The 24,062-nt window shown below is 40.0% G+C and overlaps 1 protein-coding gene across 3 annotated transcripts in view; it reads left to right on the top strand.

Moving 5' to 3' along the window:
* VPS39 (VPS39 subunit of HOPS complex) overlaps positions 1-24,062 on the top strand; it is a 46,825-nt gene that overhangs the window by 13,598 nt on the left and 9,165 nt on the right. For 2 of the 3 annotated variants that reach the window (XM_049613422.1, XM_049613421.1), the window contains 8 exons: positions 169-263; positions 1,456-1,554; positions 1,948-2,040; positions 4,004-4,187; positions 7,309-7,429; positions 7,539-7,659; positions 14,366-14,495; positions 21,435-21,577. In XM_049613422.1, the coding sequence (XP_049469379.1) occupies positions 169-263; positions 1,456-1,554; positions 1,948-2,040; positions 4,004-4,187; positions 7,309-7,429; positions 7,539-7,659; positions 14,366-14,495; positions 21,435-21,577 (986 nt within the window). The remainder of the gene's footprint in view (positions 1-168; positions 264-1,455; positions 1,555-1,947; positions 2,041-4,003; positions 4,188-7,308; positions 7,430-7,538; positions 7,660-14,365; positions 14,496-21,434; positions 21,578-24,062) is intronic. The other variant, XM_049613423.1, reaches the window with a different exon arrangement.

Below are 24,062 nucleotides of genomic sequence, written 5' to 3'. Positions count from 1 at the left end.
TCTTAAACATTTTGGAGTGTAATTCTGATAATAGATCAGAATAACTCATTGTTAGTGAAACTGAAAGATACATCTTCAACCAACATTCACTTCGGTTCTTCTGTTTGTTATTCGTGTGTGTGGAGAATTATGATAATTTATAGGATTATTATACTTCCTTCCAAACAGAAAATAACATTTATGTCCATGACCTGTTGACATTTCAACAAATCACTACGGTTTCAAAGGCAAAGGGAGCATCACTGTTCACATGTGACCTTGAGGTAAGTTTAGGCAAGATGAATTTTGACATTGTATTTTGATAAATACATTCTTTCCTATATTATTCCTACCATCAGATGGGAAGAATAACATGGATATCCAAATCCAGCAGAGATCCAAAGAAAATGTTTGATTTTGGATTGTATTAGAGAAATTTTCCCCTTTTGTATGTGGTCAGAAGGTGAAACATTTGGGTTCCCTGTGTGTGTGCTGATTAGAGCACCAGAGGAGGCAACAAACTCAGGATAAAAGCATTGGCCATGGAGGGGCATCTGGGTGGCTCAGTGGGTTAAGGTCCGACTTCAGCTCAGGTCATGATCTTGCAGTTCGTGAGTTCAGGCCCCGCATCGGATTCTGTGCTGACAGCTCAGAGCCTGGAGCCTACTTCGGATTCTGTCTCTCTCTCTCTCTCTCTCTCTCTCTCTCTCTCTGCTCCTCCCCCACTTGCCCTGTGTCTCTGTCTCTCAAAAATGAATCAACATTAAAAAAAAAAAAGCATTTGCCATGGACAAACCATTATGGGGAAAATCCAGACTTAACAGTACCATGAGTATCATTGGCATAACTATAGGACATTATATTGACCTTGTTCTGAACATATTATTGTCTTCTTTGTCTTGAGGGTGTTTTTTGTTATTCAGGAAAGACATTTCTCCTAATTTTTCCAAATTTATCCTCCTTACATTATTCAAAATCTGCCTTACCCTCTACTCAGCTTGATCACTTTTTAGTATTTGTGGTCTACATTGACACTGCTTTGCTTTATGTTTAGACATTTTCTTTTCCCCTGTTCCTTTAAGGATTAAAAGTGTCACTGACACATGCTGATCCCTGACCAGCAGATATTGACATCCATGAGTGAGAAACATTTAAGAAAAAAAGAGGAAGCGTTTGCATAGGTGGAGGCCTGCCCTGGGATTTTCCGTGTGAATTATGAATGTTTAAGAGATGTGCTGGGGTTGGGACCTTTGACTGGCAGCCCTCAGGGAGGAAGCGCTCCTCAGCCTGTTGTTTCTAAGTACATTTTAGAAAAATGGTGTTCTTCCACCCAGCTTGTCTGATAGGGTAACTTTGTATTACAGGGGATTTTCAGATTCGTAGCCATTTCAAGGTAGGCAGTCTCTCATTTAGTGGTCACTCAGTCGTGGAGCCATCGTATACACATCCTCATTTGCTCTGGGTGTCTCTTCCCAGCACACAGAGACTGGTGAGGAGGTGTTGCGGATGTGTGTGGCAGTGAAAAAGAAGCTGCAGCTCTATTTCTGGAAGGACAGGGAATTTCACGAATTGCAGGTAAAGTCCATGTTGATTCACCGCTTGAAAGACTCCTGTTCAGTGATACTGAAGGTCAGGGCCTCAGTCTTGGAGTTCTCTCCAGGTGAAGGCTCTGCCGTAAGTACCTGAGAGCCTCTTCATGCCCACTCATCAAGAGTCTCCCGGCCTTCAGAAGCAGTGTTTATACACATGGGTTTATTTCAGAGTGGGTTTTCACCTTTTCCAAAGGCATCTAGTCATCCAGTTCATGGGTGACTTAAATTTTTATCACAGATGATTTCCTAGCCTTGTGTTTACAGAATTGTGCTTAGATGAGGGTGAGGTTCATTTTGCAGAGTGGGCATGGAATAACAGGAAGATCATGGTTTCTTTTAACATCTTTCCATTTGAACTCTTGCTCTCTTTCCTCAGGGGGACTTTAGTGTACCAGATGTGCCCAAGTCCATGGCATGGTGTGAAAATTCTATCTGTGTGGGTTTCAAGAGAGACTACTACCTAATAAGGGTAAACTTATTATTTTGCATGTATTAGTTTACCTGGGGGACATGATTATGCACATCTGAACTACAGGCCAAGAGACTGCCTTAAGTAGCGTTTGGGCATAACAAGGCTTGTGTTTGTATATTTGGTTATATTTTATGCTTCTCAGCATCTCCACAAATAGATGTCTGAAGCTAGGCAGCGTCATGAATTATCCATATCTTGTATCTAATTATTGGAACAGATCATAAGGGCTGCTTGCCTCTGTCCAACAGCATTGTCATAGACTGCCATCTTAAGGCTTCAATCCTCAAGAATTAGAAACTAACTTTAGTATTAAGCATTTTTAAGACTTGAGTTTCCTGTTGCCTAAAATCTTTTTGTATATTTATTTTTTTAATTATTTTTACTTTCTTTTTTTAAATTTCAAAAGCCACACGTGTTTATTATAAAAAAATAAGGAAATATAGATAAGGAAAATAAAGGAAATATAAATCATCCATAATCTATTGACTCAGAGATAGTTATTGTTAATCTTTGGGCATATGAACTTCTGCCTATTTACAAAGATGTCGTACACATTGTTTTACAACTTTTTTTCCTTCTCCTAAGTGGTATCAATATCCACGACATTGTTTTTTTTTCCTCCAGTAGTCATACTGTATGTAGAAATGGTTGATATACCATTCATTTCATAGCATAACCTAAACTTCTGAGCTTTATACCCCTCTCATATTCCAGACTTGGCAATTCTAGAAGTCTTTCTCTCCATCTTCACTTCTCCCCACTTCCCCACTCCCCACCATGTTAGCTCTTCATTATTTATCTAGTTAATATATCTGTTCCACATTTACGTTGTTAGAGTGTCCTCATTTTATCAGCATCAGAGTTGCAAACTCATAGAGGAGTCACTGCTCTCCAGCTGACTGATTAGCAGAATAACAGTGAGGCATATAGGTGCCAAAAGAAGTCCATGAGGGGTAGGGATACAGAGCCTGAAGCTGGAGCGGGCTCCCTCTGACTGTCTTGAATTCTGGCATCATCTTCTCAAGGGTACAGTCTTGAGGGTGGGAAATCTTGGTTTAGACCCAAGCTATTAAAAAATTATTCATTTATATACATACAGTAAAATTCATTCTTTTTGATGTATAGTTCTGAGTTTTAACAGATGCCTTGAGTTGTGTAGCCACCACCATAATCAAGATTCAGAGCAGCTCCATCACCCAAAAAATGCCGTCATGCTGCCCCTCTGAAGTCAACCCCTCCTTCTATGCCCCAGCCTCTAGTAATCACTGACCTGTTCTTCATCTCTTATAGTTTTGCCTTTTCCAGAATGTCATATAAATGGAATCCTACCGTATGTAGCCTTTTGAATATGGCTTCTTTCACTCGGCATTATGCATTTGACATCCATCTGTATTGTTGTGCGTGTCATTTTATTCCTCATGGCTGAGTAGTATTCCATGGTATGGATGTACTATAGTTTGTTTATTCATTCATCAGTTGAAGGACAACGTTGTTTCCAATTTTTCACCACTATGAATAAGGCTGCTATAAACATTTGCGTACAGGTTTTCGTGTAAACATAAGTTTTTACTTCTCTTGAGCAAATACCTAAGGAATGGGATTACTGGGTTGTATGGTAAGTGTCTATTTAACTTTATAAGAAGCCAACAAACAAAATGGCTGTACCATTTTGCATTCTCACCAGCAGCGAGTGAGAGTCCCAGTCACTCTGCATCCTCGCCAGCACTTGACATTGTTAGTTGCCAGGCCAGATGCTTGTGCCTCTGTGTTAGAGAAAAAGAGAACTGGTTCTGTCATTGTGATGACAAAATTTGTCATAACAAACTCTATAATATTTCCTTATGCCAAGCAAGGAATATTATTGGCTTCTGTAGGCTTGGAGTTATATTTGGGTTTTTCAGGCCATGTTCATGCCTCTATCGAGAGAACGCTGGTTGATTCAATTTGTGTCTTCCTATAGGTGGATGGAAAGGGGTCCATCAAAGAGCTCTTTCCAACAGGAAAACAGCTGGAGCCGTTAGTTGCACCTCTGGCAGATGGAAAAGTGGCTGTGGGTCAGGATGATCTCACCGTGGTGCTCAATGAGGAGGGGATATGCACACAGAAGTGTGCCTTGAACTGGACAGACATACCAGTGGCCATGGGTGAGACCACCATAGCTGCTGTTTCCCACCGTGGGCTGGGGTTGTGCGCCATCCTCACAGAATGGAATCCCTTTCATAGCTTCAGCATACTGTGGTTACAGTGTCATTTACTCTCAGTTCCCCTTCCTATAAGTAGACAAGTTTGTAAGATCATTAAAAATGGGATATTCTGGTTTTTGTAGGAAGCTGGGTTTTGCCCCTGCGGGGGAAAGAAATGAGCAGAGTTGTGTGTTTTAGGAAGTGATTGTCTACTGCTGTATATTTTTACTTCTTAGTCCTTTTTGTTATACCTTCTTTTTAATGGTTTTATTGTGTCCTCTGCCAGATAGATTACATTTGGAAATTAGTGGTAATTCCTTATTTATTCCTGTAATACATGCAACTCAATATTGAAGTGTTTTTGATGTGGTGGTTATTGCTTCTGCTTTTGTAGCTTGGAGGTGCACATTGCATTTAGATGTCAGTGTCTGCCCTCCATGTTAAGGGTTTCTGCTCCTACACCTGCCTCAGGCTCTCAGCAGTGGCATTGCCTGGAAGCATGTGACCACCCTTGCAGCAATTCATGTTCAGTCAGGACAGTGAGCATTTTAAAAATAGTTACCACTGCGGAGGGGGGCGTACAGACATGCCATCTTTAAAGACTCTAGCTGGGGAGGTAAAGATTCCATCTTGGATAAAGAGATAAAATAAGGCACCATTGGAGCGGTTAAATTGGATGAGCTGAGATTCAGTAGTTGAGAAAGGGGAAGTTCATTGTTCAACTTGTCAGGAAGAAGTTTCATTACATAGGTACAATTGGACTGGACCAGGCAGGGAGACTGCCCTGGCTAAAACAGGTGGCTCAAATTATGGAGGAATAAGGATAGTGCCGGTTAGAGGCCCGTGCAAAGGTCTCACAGAGCAGTAGATTCCTAAATGGTAAATGTTTGGATAAAAGCATCAGGTTCTAGGGTATTTTGGTGGTGGTTAGAGATGAACAGTTCAGTAGGAAGGTAAATCAAAAGGACAATATTTTATAAGGCCCGAGATTATGTATATTAACAAGTTTGAGGGGCTCAGAGCTGCGCGAGAAGCTTCGTGTGGTATTCTAGGCGGCCCTTGTTTTCCCTTCAGAAGAGGAGCTGTGGGAGAACTGATGAAGATGTGTGCAATACGCTTGAAGGATGTTTCTGATTCCCTAGTATGAGTTCCTTTGTTAGCGCCCTTTGCCTTTGGCAGTGTTTCTCAGAAACAGTTCTGTGCCTTAACATACTGAGGTGGGGAGAGGGCATTCTTTCTAGATAGGGTGGGAGAATCACCACCGGACAGAGGAAGACTAAACTCCTTAGATGGTGTGCATTTTAAACTTCATTTATATTTCTGCTCTCAACTTTACCACTTCACCCAGGCTCCAGTCATCGTGGAACCCCCCTCACTGAGTGATCATCACACGTGCTGTTGTCTCTTGATTTCTTCTCTGCCTGGCCCTGTCCAGCTCACATGACAAGGCCCTATTCAGTGGCACTTCCCCCTGTGAAGTCTTCTCTGATGCACAGGCAGAATTAGTCACTTCCCCTTGTTGCTTCCAAAGCTCTTTCAGCTTTCCCTGTCATGGTACCGACACTGTCTCACTGGATACAGTTGAGCTGTCTTCTGTGCTCATGTAGGAGCCCTGTGAACCCTGGACTCATGTCTTGATCCACTTTGAGTAGGGCCTGAGACATCATATAGCCTTTTAGGAAATGCTTGCTGAATAGGTGAATCACTGTCATTGTTGGCAATTTGTTATATATCTGCTGTATACCAGGCACTCTGCCAAGTTTTGAAGATACAAACAGATATAGACCATCTCTATCGTCAAAGAGTTGAGGGGACTGGGCAATGATAAGAGTGCTTCTATTATAGATTACCTTTTTCATTAAATTAGACCAGATTAAAGGAGAGAAATTTTCAAATTTATACAAATTAACACCAAAGGGAATTGTACTAGCTTTTAAAAAGGAGGCCAGCAAAAAAAGAAAAGTAAAAAATCCAACACAAAACCACATTTATTTTACTTTATTTTTTTTTGTAAGATGAAAAATACCAGCCTAATAACAGTGATGGTGTTCAAAGTGATAGAAGTATTACTTAGGCCAGGTCCCTTCTGGCTGTAAATTTTTTACTGTATTTAGAGTGTAAATTGCAAACATAATATGAAAAACTTTTTATCAGAAAATAAATGAGGAAAATAAATTCATAGGAAGTTAGCCAGACTAAGAAACTACAAATACATTCTTTGAGGTTACATTTCTTTTTGATAATGATGCCATCTAGTGGTTCATTTCTTACTATTTTTTTTACATTTAAAAAATTTTCAGTTTTGTGATAAAAAATAACATAAAATCTATCACCTTAACCATTTTTAAGCCTACAGTTCAGTCATTACATATATTCATATGGTCGTGCAACAGATTTCAGAATATTTTCATCTTGCGAAACTAAAACTCCATATCTATTAAGTAACAGCCCGTTTCTCTCTCCCTCAGCCCTTGGCAACCACTCCTCTACTTTCTAGATACCTCACATCAGTGGTAGAAAACTGCTACCCTGAGAATGCCATCCAGTTGCCTTCTCTGTAACCATTAAGCATCAGGTGGAGTGTGCATCTTTTCCCTGTGAAAATCTTAAGCAGAAATAACTTTGGCCAGAAATGTGGAATTCTTTCGTTAGCCTCATTTTAGGGAAAAAAGAAGTTACCTTCCTCCTGCCCTTCCTAAGAGAATGAAAGAAGAGGTCATGTAACCTTATTCTCCCTCTGATGCATTGTTAGGGGCAGCTGCCACTGACCTTTCTCTGGCTTAATTTTGTGACTGGTGAGAAAGGGAGCAGGTGAAGCTTTCACCCAGTCCTTTGGAGGAGATGGTAGGAGTGGGATCAGGTCACTGTCAGCGAAGCTGGATGCATCCTTCTTGTGCAAGAGATTTCTCTTAGCATCACTTGGACAAAACATCTTTTCCCTTTGGATATCACAATGTAGGATCCTGACTTGGTATTTGACTAGTGGACTATTGGGAGATCCTGTTTAAGTGCAGCTTAGAAATGGGAAACTGAAGCAGTTCATAGACCAGATCTGCAATTCAAGGTGTTCTTTCTTGTTTAGAGCACCAGCCTCCCTACATCATTGCAGTTTTGCCTCGATATGTGGAGATCCGAACATTCGAACCGAGGCTTCTGGTCCAGAGTATTGAATTGCAAAGGCCCCGCTTCATTACCTCGGGAGGGTAAGGAATTTCTTTTTTTACTGTAGCTGCCAGATTGCAAAGCTTTAAAATCACCTATGTCATCATAAAGCCTGTGTCCTTTTGCTGATACTCTTATTCCTGCCCCCAGATCAAATATTATCTATGTGGCCAGCAATCATTTTGTTTGGAGACTCATTCCTGTCCCCATGGCAACCCAAATCCAACAGCTTCTCCAGGACAAGCAGTTTGAACTGGCTCTACAGCTTGCAGTAAGTATTATTTCTGAGATATGGATCTGAGTCTGCATTTCTCGTTGTTCAAAGCAGGTTTTTTTGTTTTAGATGTTTATATTTGGTTTAGACTGGTAGAATAAGCACAGAGCTGAAAGTTAGGAGACTTGGATTTGGGATCTGATGCTGCCATAAACTCTAAATAATTTCACACTTTCAGTTTGCTTATCTGTAAAATGGAGAAGAATGCCAAATATCTCCTAGAATTAATAAGACAATAAAATAATTTAATAGATACGTTACAGCCTTGAAAAATTAAAGACAGTGCAGGTATTAAAGTAGCAATTATAAATGTAAGACCGCAGTCTGGTTAAATGCAACAACTGGAGGGCCACTCAAAATCCCTTTCAACAGTAGTTCCCCTGTGTTTGGATAGGCAGGCCTTCTTCAGGTATTCTGAAACCACCTCATGTTGCTGCATTTGAGAAGGATGCACTCTTTATGGCTGCCACTGTCCTTGAATGTTTCCATGGGATATTGTTCATAGCCGAGGTTCATAGCCAAGTAGTAACCATGCTCTTATTTTGGTGTTTCTCTCATTGCCAAGTTTTGGAGGCTGATCTCTGAGATTTGTCTTATTCTTTTAAACATCCCCAGTGGTGATTATTGTCTGTAGAGAGTGGATTTGAGTTTAGGAAACAACCAAAGATTATTCCGATCCTACTCATTAAATTAATTTAGTAAAAGAGATTTTTATGAAGATAATATTTTAAAAGCTTACTTTTTAGAGTATCTTGTCAGTTCTTTCTGAAAGGAAAGCAGTGGTTGCATGTTTTGGAATTTATGTTTGTAGTCACATGTGGTAGATACTTTTGAAAAGTAACATTCATCTTGGATATACATGTTCTGGATTTAAAACAAAAATCCATTCTTAATAGTTAGACACGTTTAATATCCCATAAAGATTGTTTCTTTCTTAGGGCATTTAATTTAACATCTTACTAATTTTTTTTTTTTTTTTTTTGCCACCTATGCATTGCCCTCTGTTATTTTATTTTCATTTTTGAAATAATACCCATGAATGCACCATCTTACCCAAGAAAAATAACTTATATAACCTATATGTTCCTCCCCATCCCATCCCTCTACCTTCCCTCAAGACATAGCCATTACCCTAAATTTGTATTTATCACGCCCGTTGAAAATGTGTTTCTTGTTGAAAAATCTCAAATAAACAATCTAACTTTACACATAAAGGAGCTAGAAAAAGAACAAACAAAATCCCAAACCAGTAGTAGGAAGGAAATAATAAAGATTAGAGCAGAAATAAATGAAATAGAAACTAAAAAACAATAAAACAAATCAATGAAACTAGGAGCTGGTTCTTTGAAAAGATCATCAAAATTGATAAACCATTAGCCAAAGAGAGGACTCCAATAAATGAAATAAGGAAGAGGAGAATTAACAATTGACAACACAGAAATGCGAAGGATTATAAGAAAATTATGAAAAATTATATGCCAACAAATTGGACAAATAAAAGAAATGGATAAATTCCTAGAAACCTATAACCTCCCAAGACTGAATCAAGAAGAAATAGAAAATTTGAACAGACTGATTGTCAGCAGTGAAATTGAATTAGTAATCAAAAAACTTCCCGGGGTGCCTGAGTGGCTCAGTTGGTTGCGTGTCCAACACTTGATTTCGGCTCAGGTCATGATCCCCAGGTTGTGGGATTAGCCGTGCCCCAGGCTCCATGCTGAGTGTGGAGGCTGTTTAGGATTTCCTTTTTCTCTCCCTCTTTCTCCCACTCTGCCCCTCTCCCTTACTTGCTTGCACACTCTTACTCTAAAATTAAAAAACAAACAAACAAACAAAAAACCTCCCAAAAAACAAAAGTCTAGGACCAGATGGCTTCACAGGTGAATTCTACCAAACATTTAGAGAAGAGTTAATACATATTCTTCTCAAACTATTTGAAAAAAACAGAAAAGGAGGGAAACCTTCCAAATCCATTCTATGAGGCCATTACCCTGATACCACAACCAGATAAAGACACTCCACAAAAAAAAAAAAAAAAAGAGAGAGAGAGAGAGATAACTACAGGCCAATATCCCTGATGAACACAGATGCAAAAATTCTCAATAAAATACCAGCTAACTGAATCCAACAGTACTTTAAAAATCATTCACCACAATCAAGTGGGATTTCTTTCTTAGTTGCAAGGGTGGTTGAATATTTGCAAATTAATCAATGTGTTATGTCACATCAAGAGAAAGGATAAAGAACCATATGATCATTTGAGTAGACACAGAAAAAGCATTTGCCAAAGTACAGTATCCATTCATAAAAAACTCTCAACAGAATAGGCTTAGAGGGACTGTACCTCAATATCATATGAAGAACCCACAGCTAACATCATCCTTAATGGAGAAAAAAACTGAGAGCCTTTTCCCTAAGGTCAGGAACAAGGTGAGATTGTCCACTCTCACTGCTTTGTTCAACATAGTACTGGAAGTCCTAGCCATAGAAGTCAGACAACAAAAAGAAATAAAGGCATCCAAATCAGTACGGAAGAAGTAAAAGTATCACTGTTTACAGATGACATGATACTGTATATAGAAAACCCAAAAGATTCCACCAAGAAGCTGCTTGAATTGATAAATGAATTCAGTAAAGTTTCAGCATGCAAAATCAATCTACAGAAATCTGTTACATTTCTACACACTAATAATGAAATAGAGGGAAGAGAAATTAAGAAAACAATCCCATTTACAGTTGCTCCAAAAATAATAAAATACCTAGGAATAAACTTAACCAAGGAGGTGAAAGGTCTGTACTCTGAAAACTATAAAACACTGATGAAAGAAATTGACAATGACACAAATGGAAAGATATTCCATACTCATTAACTGGAAGAACAAATATTGTTAAAATGTCCATTCTATCCAAAGTAATCTATAGACTTAATGCAATCTCTATAAAAATACCAATAGCATTTTCCATAGAACTAGAACAAACAATTCTAAAATTTGTATGGAACCACAAAAGACCCTAAATAGCCAAAGCAGTTTTGAAAAAGAGGAAGAAATGAAACTGGAGGTATCACAATCCTAGATTTCAAGATATGCTACAAAGCAGTATTAACAAAAGCACTATAATACACAAAAAACAGACACATAGATAAATGGAACAGAATAGAGAGCCCAGAAATAAACCCATGATTATATGGTCAATTACTCTTCAACAAAAGAGGCAAGAATATACAATGGGTAAAAAACAATCTCTTCAAAAAATGGTGGTGGAAAAACTAGGCAACAGCATGCAAAAGATTGAAACTGGACCCCTTTCTTACACTATACACAAAAAATAAGGTCAAAATGGATTAAAGACCTAAATGTGAGACCTGAAATCGTAAAAATCCTAGAAGAACACAGGCAGTAATTTCTCTGAAATCGATCATAGCAACATTTTTCTAGATATGTCTCCTTAGGCAAGGGAAACAAGCAAAAACAAACTATTGGGACTACATCAAAATAAAAAGCTTCTGCACAGCAAAGGAAACAGTCAACTAAACTAAAAGACAACCTACTAAATGAAAGAAGATACTTGCAAATGACATACCTGATAAAGGATTAGTATCCAAAATATATAAAGAACTGATATAACTCAACACCCCAAAAATAATCCAATTTAAAAATGGGCAGAAAGCATGAACAGACATTCTCCAGAGAAGCCATACAGATGGCCAGCAGACATTTGAAAAGATGCTCAACATCACTCCTCATCAGGGAAATGCAAATTAAAACCACAATGAGATGATACATCATACCTGTCAGAATGGCTAAAATCAACAACATAAGAAACAACAAGTGTTGGTGAGGATGTGGAGAAAAACTGGAGCCTTCATGCACTGTTGTGGGAATGCAAATTGGTATAGCTACTGTGGAAAACAGTATGAAGTTTCCTAAAAAAATTAAAAATAGAACTATTATATGATTCAGTAATTCAACTACTGGAATTTACTCAAAGAACACAAAAACACTGATTCTAAAAGATATATGGACCCCTGTGTTTATTGCATTATTTACAGTAGCCAAGATAGGGAAGCAATGTAAGTGTCCATTGATAGATGAGTGGATGAAGAAGATATGGTATATATACACAGTGGAATATTTTTCAGCCATAAAAAGAATGAAATTTTGCCATTTGCAACAACATGGAGGGATCTAGAGAGTATAATGCTAAGTGAAGTAAGTCAGTCAGAGAAAGACAAATACCATATGATTCCACTTATATGTGCAGTTTAAGAAGCAAAAGACCAAAGAAAAAAAGAGACAAACCACAAAAACAGATTCTTAACTGTAGAGAACAAACTGGTAGTTATCAGAAGGGTGGGTAGATGAGGGAAAATAAGTGAAAGGGATTAAGAGTACACGTATCATGGGGTGCCTGGGTGGCTCAGTTGGTTAAGCATCAGACTCTTGATTTTGGCTCACGTCATGATCTCACAGTTCATGAGATTGAGCCCTGTGTGAGCACGGAGACTGCTTGAGATTCTCTCTGTCCCTCCCATACGTATGTGCGCATCTATGTACTCTCTAATAAATAAACATTTTTTAAAAAGAGTACACATATCGTGATGAGCACTGAGTATTGTATAGAATTGTCAACTCACCATATTGTACACTTGAAACTAATATAATACTACGTTAATTGTACTGGAAGTAAATTTTAAATGTTTTTTTATTATTATTTTTTTTATTTTTAGAGAGTGCAAGTGGGTAGAGTGGCAAAGGGAAAGAGAGAGAGAGAGAGAGAAAGAGAAAGAAAGAATCCCAAGCTCCACACTCATTGCAGAGCCCAATGTGAGGCTCAATCCCACAACCCTAAGATCATGACCTGAGCTGAAATCAAGAGTCGGATGTTCAGCTGACTGAGCCACCCAGGCATCCCTGTACTGGAATTAAATTTAAAAATTCCTTTTAAGTTTATTTATTATTTAGAGAGATAGAGAGCATGAGCAGGGAGAAGCAGAGAGAAAGAGAGAGAGAGATTGCAAAGCAGGCTCAGCACTATTAGCGTGGAACCGGATGTGGGGCTACGAACTGGGAGATCATGACCTGAGCCGAAACCAAGAGTCAGACGCTTAACTGACTGAGCCAGCCAGGCGCCCCTGTAGTTAAATTTTAAGAAGTTGCTTCTTGTTTAATCATTTACATATATCTGTGTGCTAGAATATGTATTTAGTTTTTGAACTTTAAAGGGTATGATGCAGCGCATAGCTTTTTTAGTATCTTATTTTTCTCCACAGGAAGATCATGGGTCTTTTCAGTGATCTTCCTGCTGCAGGTTGTGTGTTTAATCTTCAGTGGAGAAGGTAGAAGTGGGTTTCCATTTTTCCTTCTCTTTTCTAGACTTGTGCTTAGTAGGTATCCTGTGCTGTGATGAAAGAAGGTTGGTTAATACCATCTTCGCTCTTGAGGAACCTATTTTTTCTGTAAAGAAATTAAAGAACTACATGAAACTTTCAGAGGACAATTAACATACTAAAGTTTTTACCATTGACAAAACATGGAGCAAAATTTTAGCCAAGGGGCAGTTCCCTGTCGGCTGGACACGGCATCCCCAGGTTGGACCCTTTCTGAATAGATCAGAATCAGGTGAGGAAACAGAGAATGCTAAGAGCCTAAGGAAGTTGAAGAAGTGAAAACAAGTGTGGAAACTGTTTGGAGCCCATCCTGACTGAAGCAGAGGGTGATGCTTGAATGTCTGGGAATAATCCAGATAAGGAGGCTGTGCCAGGTTTTGAAAGCCTGTAAAGCACCCAAGAGGGCTTAGACCAGGTGTGGCCGCATGGTGATGGTGGTCTAGACAAGGCAATAGATGGCACAAGGAAAGGAAAAGAAGGGAAAAATGGAAAGACAGTTTGAAGGAAGAAATTAAACCTAAAGATGGGTTTAAAAGAATATAAGGGGAATGAAGGGTTATAAGGGAGAAACAAAAATAATAAATAGCTTACTGTGAACAGCACCTGTCCCTACTGTGCCAGCTACGTTAAATGTCCTTTGATCCTTGAGCATGCCTGGATTCCCTCTGTCACATTAGGGCCTTGCACACGTGCTGTCCTCTTTGCTGGGAAAACATACTCTTCTTCCCTTCCATCTGTCAGCTGCCCAGACTCCCCTGGTTAAGTCCAGCTCAGCCTATGTCTTAGTCCACATTCCTCTTGGTGTCCTTCTCAGACCCACTGCTCAGACTAGACTAGATACCCCTCCCATGTGCTTCTGTCATCACTCACCCTGTTTTGTTTTGGTTTTGATTTTTTTGTGTTTTTAAACTAAACTCTAGACTTGACTCAGATTTCACCAGTTTTTCCATTAACGTAACGCCCTTTTTCTGTTCCAGTTTCAAGTCCAGAAATCACGTTGTATTTAGCTGTTGTATGTCTTCAGTGACCTCTGATCTGTGACAGTTTCTTAATCTTTCCTTATTTTTCATGACCTTGACAATTTTCAGGAATACGGGTCACACATATTTTGTGGAAACCCAGTTATATTTTAATTACATAATTTCTTCTCAGTCTTTTGGTTAGAATATCAGGGCAGTCTATGAGGGCAGATGCCATGTGGCTGTCTTGTACACTTTGGTATGTGGGCCTCATAGGGTGTGTCTAATACCTAGTATATACTGAATAAATACTTGGTGAGTGAGTGAACTCTTACCTATTCTGCTGTCTTACTAGGAAATGAAAGATGATTCCGACAGTGAAAAGCAGCAACAGATCCATCACATTAAGAACTTGTATGCCTTCAACCTCTTCTGCCAGAAGCGTTTTGATGAGTCCATGCAGGTCTTTGCTAAGCTTGGCACAGGTAACAAGCGGGTATGGCCCTGGGATAAGGACTTCATGGAGGGAAGGGAAACTGGGAAGCACAGAAGAAGTGATACTAGACATCTGAGACCAGTGCTCAAGTCAATTGATCCTCATGCCTCACAGGATCTGGTGGGTGACCACAGGTTATATATTTACAGCCCTCATCTTGTGCATCTGGTCTCACCCATAAACACAGACTTCCAGTTGCCCACAGTGGTTTACCCTTGCCATTAGAGAAAGAAAACAGAAAGTAATTCAAGTGAACAAGTGTGTATTCAGTCATCTAGTATTTATTGAATGCCGTTCTAGGCAAAAGTCCCTGACCTGAGCTTAGTAGGATTAAACAGTAGGTTACTTTTGAGAGTCACACAAGGCAGTGCTGCAAAGCCCTTCCTGTTCTCAGAGACCTACAAACTCTCTAGACATTAGAACATGGTTGTGAGGGGCAGGGACGCTGGAGTCTGACTGCTGACCTCAGGCAAAGTTAGCGGACCTCTCTGTGTTCCAGTTTTCTCCTCTGCAAAGCAGGGTGAATAATAATACTTATCTCAAAGCATTGTGAAGATTATGTAAAGTACTTAGAACAGTGCATGGTACGGGATAAATGCCAAATAAAGTTAGCTTGTTGTTAGTATTAAATTGTTTTGTTTCTGTACATTCTATTTTTGCTTAATTTAGGTCCGTTTATATATACTTGGTTTGACTCTATATAATATTTATCCCTTCTTCTTTTGTTTTGCCTTTTTTTCTCCTTCCCTCATCATTGGCCAATAATGAGCTAAAGATAACTCCCTGTATCAGTTAAGGTTCTTGGTTGTGAGCAATGGAGACCAGTTCTGGTTAATTAAAGCAGTATCTGGATAAATGAAGCGTGGTTTCTTGGAATATTAAGAGAATGGTAGGTAGACACAAAATTAATGGAGACCAGGCTTGGGAATGATAGGAACCAAGGGAGCTCCAGAGAACCTCCCAACAAGAAGCAGGAAGCTGGACAGCAATCCCTTTGGAACCAGGACAGGCTGAGCAGTCCTCCACTGGCACAGTTACTTCCTGAGCTGTTGCTACTGCCTGTTACCACATCCTCAATGAAAATTGCCCCTCACCAGCTTGTATTAGCTATCTAATACCATGTAACAAATCACCCCAAAGCTTAGTGGCGTAAAATAACAAATCATCTGTTATCTCTCCCGGTATGTGTTATGGTTAGGAATTTGGGAAGGAATCAGCTAGGCAGTTGTTGCTTGGGATCTCTCGTGTGATTGTAGTTGTATGTTGGCTCGGCTATCTTCATCTGGAGTCCCGACTAGGCTAGAGGATCCACTTCCAGAGTGGCTCATTCTCATAGCTGACAAGTTGGTGCTGGTTGTGAGCTGGAGGCCTCAGTACTTATCTAAGTGGGTCCCTCTGAGTGTCCTCATTCCTAGTGACTGGCTTTTCCTGGTGTGAGCAATCCAAGAGACCTCAGTGGAAGCCTCAGTGCCTTTTATCATAGTCACTTCTGCCATATTCTTATGTGTTCAAGGCAGGGGAACACAGACCCTACCTCTTGCTGGAGGAGTATCAACATTACATAAAAGAACCATGTAGGCTGTGATCTTTGTTGGTGTGTACCATAACTGCTTGTCATCCTTGAGTCACTTTCTCAAGATCAAGGGTATCCAATTGACCAGGATTGGGTCAGAGTCTCACATCTTCTGACTTTACTAGGGGTGGGGAAAGAGGTTGTGGCTACCCTTTGCTTCTGAAGGCAAACGTAGGTGCCTAGAACTATTCTCCAAGACCACATGTGGTATGGAAGAAGGAGCTCACCTATTTAAGAAGGGGGGTGGAAGCTGGGCAACCTGAATCAATAAATTTGTACCATCCTTCCTCCGAATGAACTCATTTGGGACATTTATCTTCAGTGTACTACCAGCTCTTTGGGAAAACCCTGGAATAATAAGCTATAAATACCATAGTAACTTGGTACTTTTTCTATGTACCAATGATAATTGAACCCCAATCCTAAAGCTTTAAAGTCAGTCTTAATGAAGTTAGTATCTTTTAATTTATTCATTCCACAAATACATACAGTGCACTCCACTGGGCTCCAAGCAACTATAACCAGACAAATTCTGCTTTCAAAGAGCAGTCTTGTAGGGAACTAAGGCCCAAGTGGACCCTTACCAATGGCAGGAGGTGTGCTGGTGGTGATGTTGTCTAGTGGGCAGCATCTCCATTGACCTCAGACTAAGGTCTGGTCCTCAGGTCCAGAAGTGGATGTTCTTAGTATATCCAGAGATCATCGGACTACCAGTATAGTCTGACCCTGACGAAAATCACATGAGACCAATATATTAACAGAATATCCCTTTATTTATTTACAGTAGAGAGGCCAGATCTCTTTCCAGTGGCTAGAATATTCGTACAGGGCACCCAGGGCACTCTTTTTTATGTGTATTGAGGTACAGGCATTTTGTTATGATGCTTTGAATGGGGTTCTGCAAAACCTATATTCTATAATAAATAACTCCTGTAGGGGCGCCTGGGTGGCTCAGTCGGTCAAGCATCTGACTCTTGATTTCGGCTCAAGTCATGATCTTACGGTTCATGAGATTGAGCCCCGTGTTGGCCTGTGCTCTAACAGCACAGGATTCTCTCTCTCTGCCCCTCTCCTGCTCGCTTGTTCTCTGTCTCTCTCTCTCTCTCTCTCTCTCTCTCTCTCAAAGTTTAAAATAAATAAATCCTTAATGGGACATAACAGGGCTTGTGGGAAAAATGGGACTGGGGCAGACCACTCAAGACATAGGCAACTTTGTAAGTGGAACACTAATTAAAACAATAACGGTCCTACTAAAACTAAATTCCCACTGGTGTTGGTACCCAGCATGACAGTGCTTGGCAATCTTGAATCCTGGGGCTGTGCTTTCTCCTTTGAGATACAAATCTTTGAGAATATTTGCTTCTAATAGAAACTAGTTTCATCAAAATAAAGCGTCTCATCCTGGATATAGACTTCTTTATGAAGCCCTCAAATAATTAATATGGGGAGAACATCTTTGCTTCATTTTGACTCTCAGCTTTTGCAGGTGGTTTAACTTAATAGAAAGTGTAGCGGTTTTGAAGCTACTAACCAGCCACTCCCTGGGCTAAAAAAGGTCACTTTTAAGTTCCTTTCTTTAGGTCTCCCAGTATAATTAGGCTTTCTCTTTAATTATGAGGAAGCTTGCCTGGTCACTTGAAAACACTAACAAGTTGGGGAAATTTTGCATACGAATGGACACAATTTTTGCCTCACAATGATCTCATTCTCCCACTTACCAACTGTGCATGAACTAATTCACATGAAAGAAACTCAGGTTGTAGCAGAAAAGAATGTACCTGGGATGCCAAGTCAGAAGAATGCTTCAAGAGCACAGAATGGGAGCAAAAGGAAGTTTTGTGGAGGCATGTTCTGAGCCAGAGTGAGGCCAGGCTGCAGAAAACAGTCTCAAATGGCTGGAATATAATACTACCGGGCCCAGTGTCCTTTCATCCCTCTAGTATAGGATGGACTGGGCCCAGGTTTGCTTTCCTGCCCTTTCCTTTCCTGTGTTCCACGGATAGGCTTCTTACAAGGGTGTCCTATTTCTAGCTTTTATGAGTCAGAAAGAAGCTGTGTCTCCTGCCACTGGGGACATGGGACCTGTGAGTGGGCTTTATCAAATCTATAAACCACCCTAGACTTGATACAAAAATTTTTTCATGTGTGGGTTTTTCTAGAGAGAGGATCAGGACCTTTTATCAAATTCTTTAAGATGTTTTAGATCCTAAAGATGTTTAAGAACCAATATTTTAGCAGTATTTCCTTGTGGTAATCCACAACTTGTACATAAAAAGCTCTAATGCAAAATAGAAAGGTAAGTGCTGCCGGTATTTGCATGATGGCTTGATAAGAACACACACTGCATTGAGGCCGTGGGGTTTTGGAGTCTTGAGTGGTTGAGTATGATATGAATAAGATAATTTTTGTATTTCTTGAAGCCCATATCTAGATCTTGAAATTGAGCCTGTTGAATTGGTTCACATAGTATATTCATTATTCAGTCAACAAAAATTTTATCAAGCTTCTACCATGCACTGAAGACAATTCTGGATACCGTGTCGTGCGCTTATATTCTGATGGAGACAGGGCAGACAACGAAATAAACAAGCAAAATTATAATATGTTGGGAAGTGGTAAGTCCTAAGAAAAATAAAACAGGAGAAGGGGGGTAAGGAGTACTGAAGATAAGAATTAGCATTGAAATTTGAGATTAAATGATCAGGGAAGGCATCTCTGAGAAGTTAGGGACTGAAAGAGGCTATTGAAGCAGGCACACGTCTGGGGAGGTGCACTGCAGGCAGAGGGAATGGCTAGTGGAAAGGCAGTGAGGTTGAAATGTTCAGGGAGCAGCCAGATCCATGTGGCCAGAGCAGAGTTGATCTGTATCATTTGTTCTGTATAAGAAATATAATCCCATTGTTAATTATTTGTCTGTATTACTGGGGATTTGATGTGTGGCATAATCCTGGACTCAGCCCAAAGGCAGATCAGATAAGCCTGGTCAGCACCAGCTCTGCCTTCAGTCCTGGGCTTCACGGATAAATAAGACATGTTGTGTGTCCATAAAGAGGTTGCATGTAAAACTGCTCAGGAAAACATTGGAATAAGCGTGAAATAGGTCTTCAGGCTTGTGGAGAACTGAGTCAGGAGGTCTCAAGAGGAGGGGAGAGAGGAGGTGACCTGGGCCCTGGAAGATACAGGGGAAAGGAGAGTGTAAAGGAAGGCAGGTGGCGGGAGGACACAGTTGTGTCTGAGGATCTGTGAACCACAGCTCAGTGGGATGTTTGTGGCGCTGGATAGATCACACTAGAAGGAGAAGCTGGGGCCAAATTTCAGAGGACCTTGAATGCTGCAAGGGAGTTCAGACATCATATTGGAGGCTTTGGGTGATTGGCTTTGGGCACACGGTTTTAAGTACAATGACACCATCAGAGCCCTGTTTGTAGACACACACTGTGGTGCAGGAGGCTGATGGAGGCTCACATTGTGGGCCACCCTTCCTTCCAGCTCCCCAACAGCCGTCTTCTTTCCTTAGACTGTGTTTCTGTGTGGCCTCCACGTACAACTGTCAACTGTCCCATTCGGCCATTCAGGTGCTGCTTCTCACGAGTGTCTTCCTCACATTATCATGATTCTCTGATTTTGAGGAACACCGTCTTCCTGGCTGGGCAGAAATTTTGTGGCCAGACACAGGTTCCTTGGGGATGATGTGGGTCCTGGAGGGTTCAGGGCTGTGTAGCGTTTCTCTTCTGGTCTGTTTGCGTGGTGCTCGCCTCCTTACAGAAAGGACATGGCCTTCTCATGTTCCTCCAACTTTAAAAAAAAATTTTTTTTTTAATGAAAATAAAGTAATGCTAGTACAAAACATTATTACGGTGTTAAAGGAAACAAAGCTTACTCCAGATCTAGCCTTGACTCTCATTTTGTCTCCTTCTCATCCAAACTTTTTCCACATGTCCACATCTTAATGTAATTATAATCATAAAGGTGTACACTTTTATAGCTTTTGTCACGTAAAATTGTTAGAGCGTTTTTTCATGTTGCTGTGTGCCCTTCATAATTATAATTTGTGATGATTGCATTATAATCTCTTAGTCGAATGAAAAATACGTTCTTATTTCTGCTGCTGAAGAAATTCCACATTGTTTCCAGAATTGCATCGTTGCAAATAATGATGATAACATTACCTGTTCATTCAGATGTGTTTTCCCCCTCCCATTTGTAGACTATTTTGTTAGAGTGAACTCCTAGAACTGGGATTAGTGGGTCCAGGTGCTTTTTTCCTTATTGAGGTAGCAGTATTTTTTGCCTTGACAGTGTAAAAAGGATTCAGTTTCATAATATTTCAAGCACTGGGTAGTATCATATAAATTTTTTTTTTACTAATTAAATGGATATAAAAATGTGTACATGTTTTTAGTGTGTACTGTTTTCTTTTATTAAATTTTTTTACTGTTTTTTTTATTTTTGAGAGAGAGAGACAGAGCATGAGCAGGGAGGGGCAGAGCGAGAGGGAGACACAGAATCCGAAGCAGGCTCCAGGCTCTGTGCTGACAGCTCAGTGGGCCTTGAACCTACGAGCCATGAGATCATGACCTGAGCCAAAGTCAGAAATTTAACCAGCTGAACCCCCCAAGACTCCCTGTACTGTTTTGATTCTTAATGTAACAGAATGCTTTCCCACTTACATTATTTTCTTGTCAGATGTTCATGTCTTTTGCCTGTTCATCAAATGAAATTTATTCTTTTTTTTTTTTTTTTTTTTTTTTTTTTACCAATTTGTGTGGATTTGTTTTATATAATCAACTTAATAATCTCTTGCCATATATGCTGCAAATATATGCCCTAGCCTATCGTTTGGCCATTTGTCTTAGTAATATTCCTTTTTTGACAGATAAGGTCATTGATCTTTTCAACTTTAATTGCCTTATCAGTTTTTCCTGGAAAAGTTTTTCTCCATTTTCAGAGAGCTCATAAATTTTCAGTTCGAATTCTGCGTATGTGTATGTGTCCATGAATGGAATGTAGAGTCAAGCCATTTTTGTGATGGTTTGGTGAAATATAAATAGTGCTCGAATTATGTAAGTGTATATAGCTCATTGAGTCGTTATGAACTTGGAGTCATTCCTTTTTTTAAAAAGCCCATCTTGGGGGAGCCTGGGTGGCTCCAGTTGGTGGAGCATGTGACTCTTGATCTCAGAGTTGTGAGTTCAAGCTCCATGTTGGGTGTAGAGATTACTTAAAAGATTAAAAAAAAAATCCTCAAAAAAAATCAGTCTGGAACTTATTTTGCCATAATAATAGTCTCATTTTATTGGCTCCTTAAATTGCTACATGATTCTTCCTGGGCAATCACGTTTACCTTCCATTTAGATCCTACCCATGTGATGGGCCTGTACCCGGACCTGCTGCCCACAGACTACAGGAAACAGCTGCAGTACCCTAACCCACTGCCTGTGCTCTCGGGGGCTGAATTGGAGAAGGCACACTTAGCTCTGATTGACTACCTGACACAGGTAGGTATAGTACAGAGGTGTGTGGAAGAGTTTGCCTGGGACTTCTAGAACCTGCTTTTCTATGACATGGAAGTGAGGGCCTTCTCTAAACCACAGGCATATTCTGTAAATGAATCCTGTAGCAATCACGGTGGGCTCACACATTTCATTCTCCTTCATCTCCCTGTTCATTAATACCATTGAGCTATTTGTTGCCAAATCTTAATACCAGGAAATTTACTTGATTTCTGATAAATTTACGCTAAGGTGTTAAAGGAACTAAAAAGAATAAATTTTAGTTGATAGGAAATAATAATTTTTTTGAAACACTTTTTTGGAGCATACGTACTTGTGGAAAAATATGTGCTTTCCCCAGGAAAATATAAAGCAAGAGTGCAAATCACTGATAACTCTCCCACCCAGAGAAAAGTAATCATTATATTGTTGTCCTTCTAGATCTTTAGAGTCACACTAGCCTTCTTTATTGTGCTTCACAGATGCTTTTTTTTTTTTTAAACAAATTAAAGGTTTGTGCCAACCCAGCATTGAGCAAGTCTGTCGGCACCATTTTTCCAAAAGCATTTACTCACTTCGTGTCTCTGTGTCACATTTTGGTAATTCTCACAATATTTCAAACTTTTTCATTATTATTTATAATTATGATCTGTGATCATTGGTCTTTTTAATTTTTTTTTTTAATGTTTATTTTTGAGAGACAGAGACAGAGCATGAGCGGGAGGGGAGCAGAGAGAGAGGGAGACACAGAATCCGAAGCAGGCTCCAGGTTCTAGGCTGTCAGCACAGAGCCCGATGCAGGGCTTGAACTCATGAACCGCGAGATCAAGACCTGAGTCAAAGTCAGATGCTTAACCGACTAAGCAACCCAGGCACCCCAAGGAACCATTCCTTTTTTTCTTTTAAAGTCTTTATTTATTTTTGAGAGAGAGAAAGAGAGAGACGGAGTGTGAGCAGGGGAGGGGTAGAGAGAGAAGGAGACACAGAATCCAAAGCAGGCTCCAGGCTCCAGGCTCCGAGCTGTCAGCACAGAGCCCAACGCGGGGCTCGAACTCACAAACCATGCGATCATGACCTGAGCCGAAGTCAGTTGCTTAACCTACTGAGCTACCCAGGTGCCCCCCAAGAAATTGTTCTTGAAAGGAAGAGTCAGTTGATGTGGCAGATTTCATTATTGTCTTATTTTAAGAAATTTCCACAGCCACCCCCACCCTGAGTCATCATCGTCGAGGCAGGACCCTCCACCAGCAAAAAGATTACAACTCACTGAAGGCTCAGATGATAGTTGGCATTTTTTAGCAATAAAGTATGTTTAAGTTAAGATATGTACATTATTTTGTTAGACATAATACTACCATACCATTGTATGCAGTGTGAAATAAATTCATTTGACTTGCTTTATTGAGATGTTCACTTTATTGAAGTGGTCTGTCTGGAACCAAATCCACAGTGTCTCTGAGGTATGCTCCTATATGTATTTGTGAATTCAGTTTTTAAAAAATTTACTTATTGGATTATCATTGCTAGTGGATATCAAACTAAAGTTGTTTTATAGCTTACTTTTTAAAATTTAGCTTACTTTTTAAAAATCTGGCTGTATACTGAGAAAGTTCTTTCCTATCAATAAGTATTCTTCTATAACATGATTTTTTTTAGAGGGAGTATTTAGATTTAAGTTTATTTTTCAGTTTACTGTTATGGATTGGTAAGTGAAATTTTCAAGTAAACACTGAAACTAATGTTTCCATTAAAGACTTTTCACCCTGAACTTCTCTCACCAAGGGTTACTATTAATTTCCTGGGCACTCACCCAGAGTCAGAGAACTTAGCAAGTGTTTTCCCCTTATATATTCTGAAGACCTCTGTAAGGCATCCCCTGTCCAGGCCCTGAGAATTACTGCTAGGCAATTGTAAGCCACCTGCTTCTGGGTTAGTAAATGTCCTTTGGGTCTGATCAGGCATGCATGGCCTTGGCATTTCCTTGACCTTGGGCTCCAGGGCTATCCAGCTGTGGCTGGTGGCCTGCAAAGAACATACAGACATGCCTCTGTCTGCACTCTGCAGAGCTCATGCGGCTGTGCCAAGTGAGAAACATTCCTAGGGTGGACCGTCTCCTAAGCCCGTGGTGATAAAGAAGGCTCTCTGTTGCCACTGTCTTGCATTAAGACTCCAAGCACACACTTTTCCCTGGACTTCTCTACTGAGATTTGGAATGTGTGAAGTTAACTGACACTGTTACTATGCCAGAGAGATGATGGAGCAGATAAGACTGTGGGCACTGCCAGACACAAGATAGTACAAACCAGATGATTCTGTTTATATGAAGTTCTAGAATAGGAAAAACTAATCTCTCATGATAGAAATCAGATCAGTGGTGTAAGGGGTGGGATCCTTTCAGAAGAACGCAAGGGAACTTTCCGGGTTGATAGAAATGTTCTGTTCCTTGATTGGAGTCGTGGTTACATGCACGTGTGTGTCCGTCAGAATGGAT

Source organism: Panthera uncia, assembly GCF_023721935.1.
Source record: "Panthera uncia isolate 11264 chromosome B3 unlocalized genomic scaffold, Puncia_PCG_1.0 HiC_scaffold_1, whole genome shotgun sequence".
Taxonomy (NCBI): Eukaryota; Metazoa; Chordata; class Mammalia; order Carnivora; family Felidae; genus Panthera; species Panthera uncia.
The sequence above is the reverse complement of the archived record's forward strand: the minus strand, read 5'-3'. Positions and strand labels throughout refer to the sequence as shown.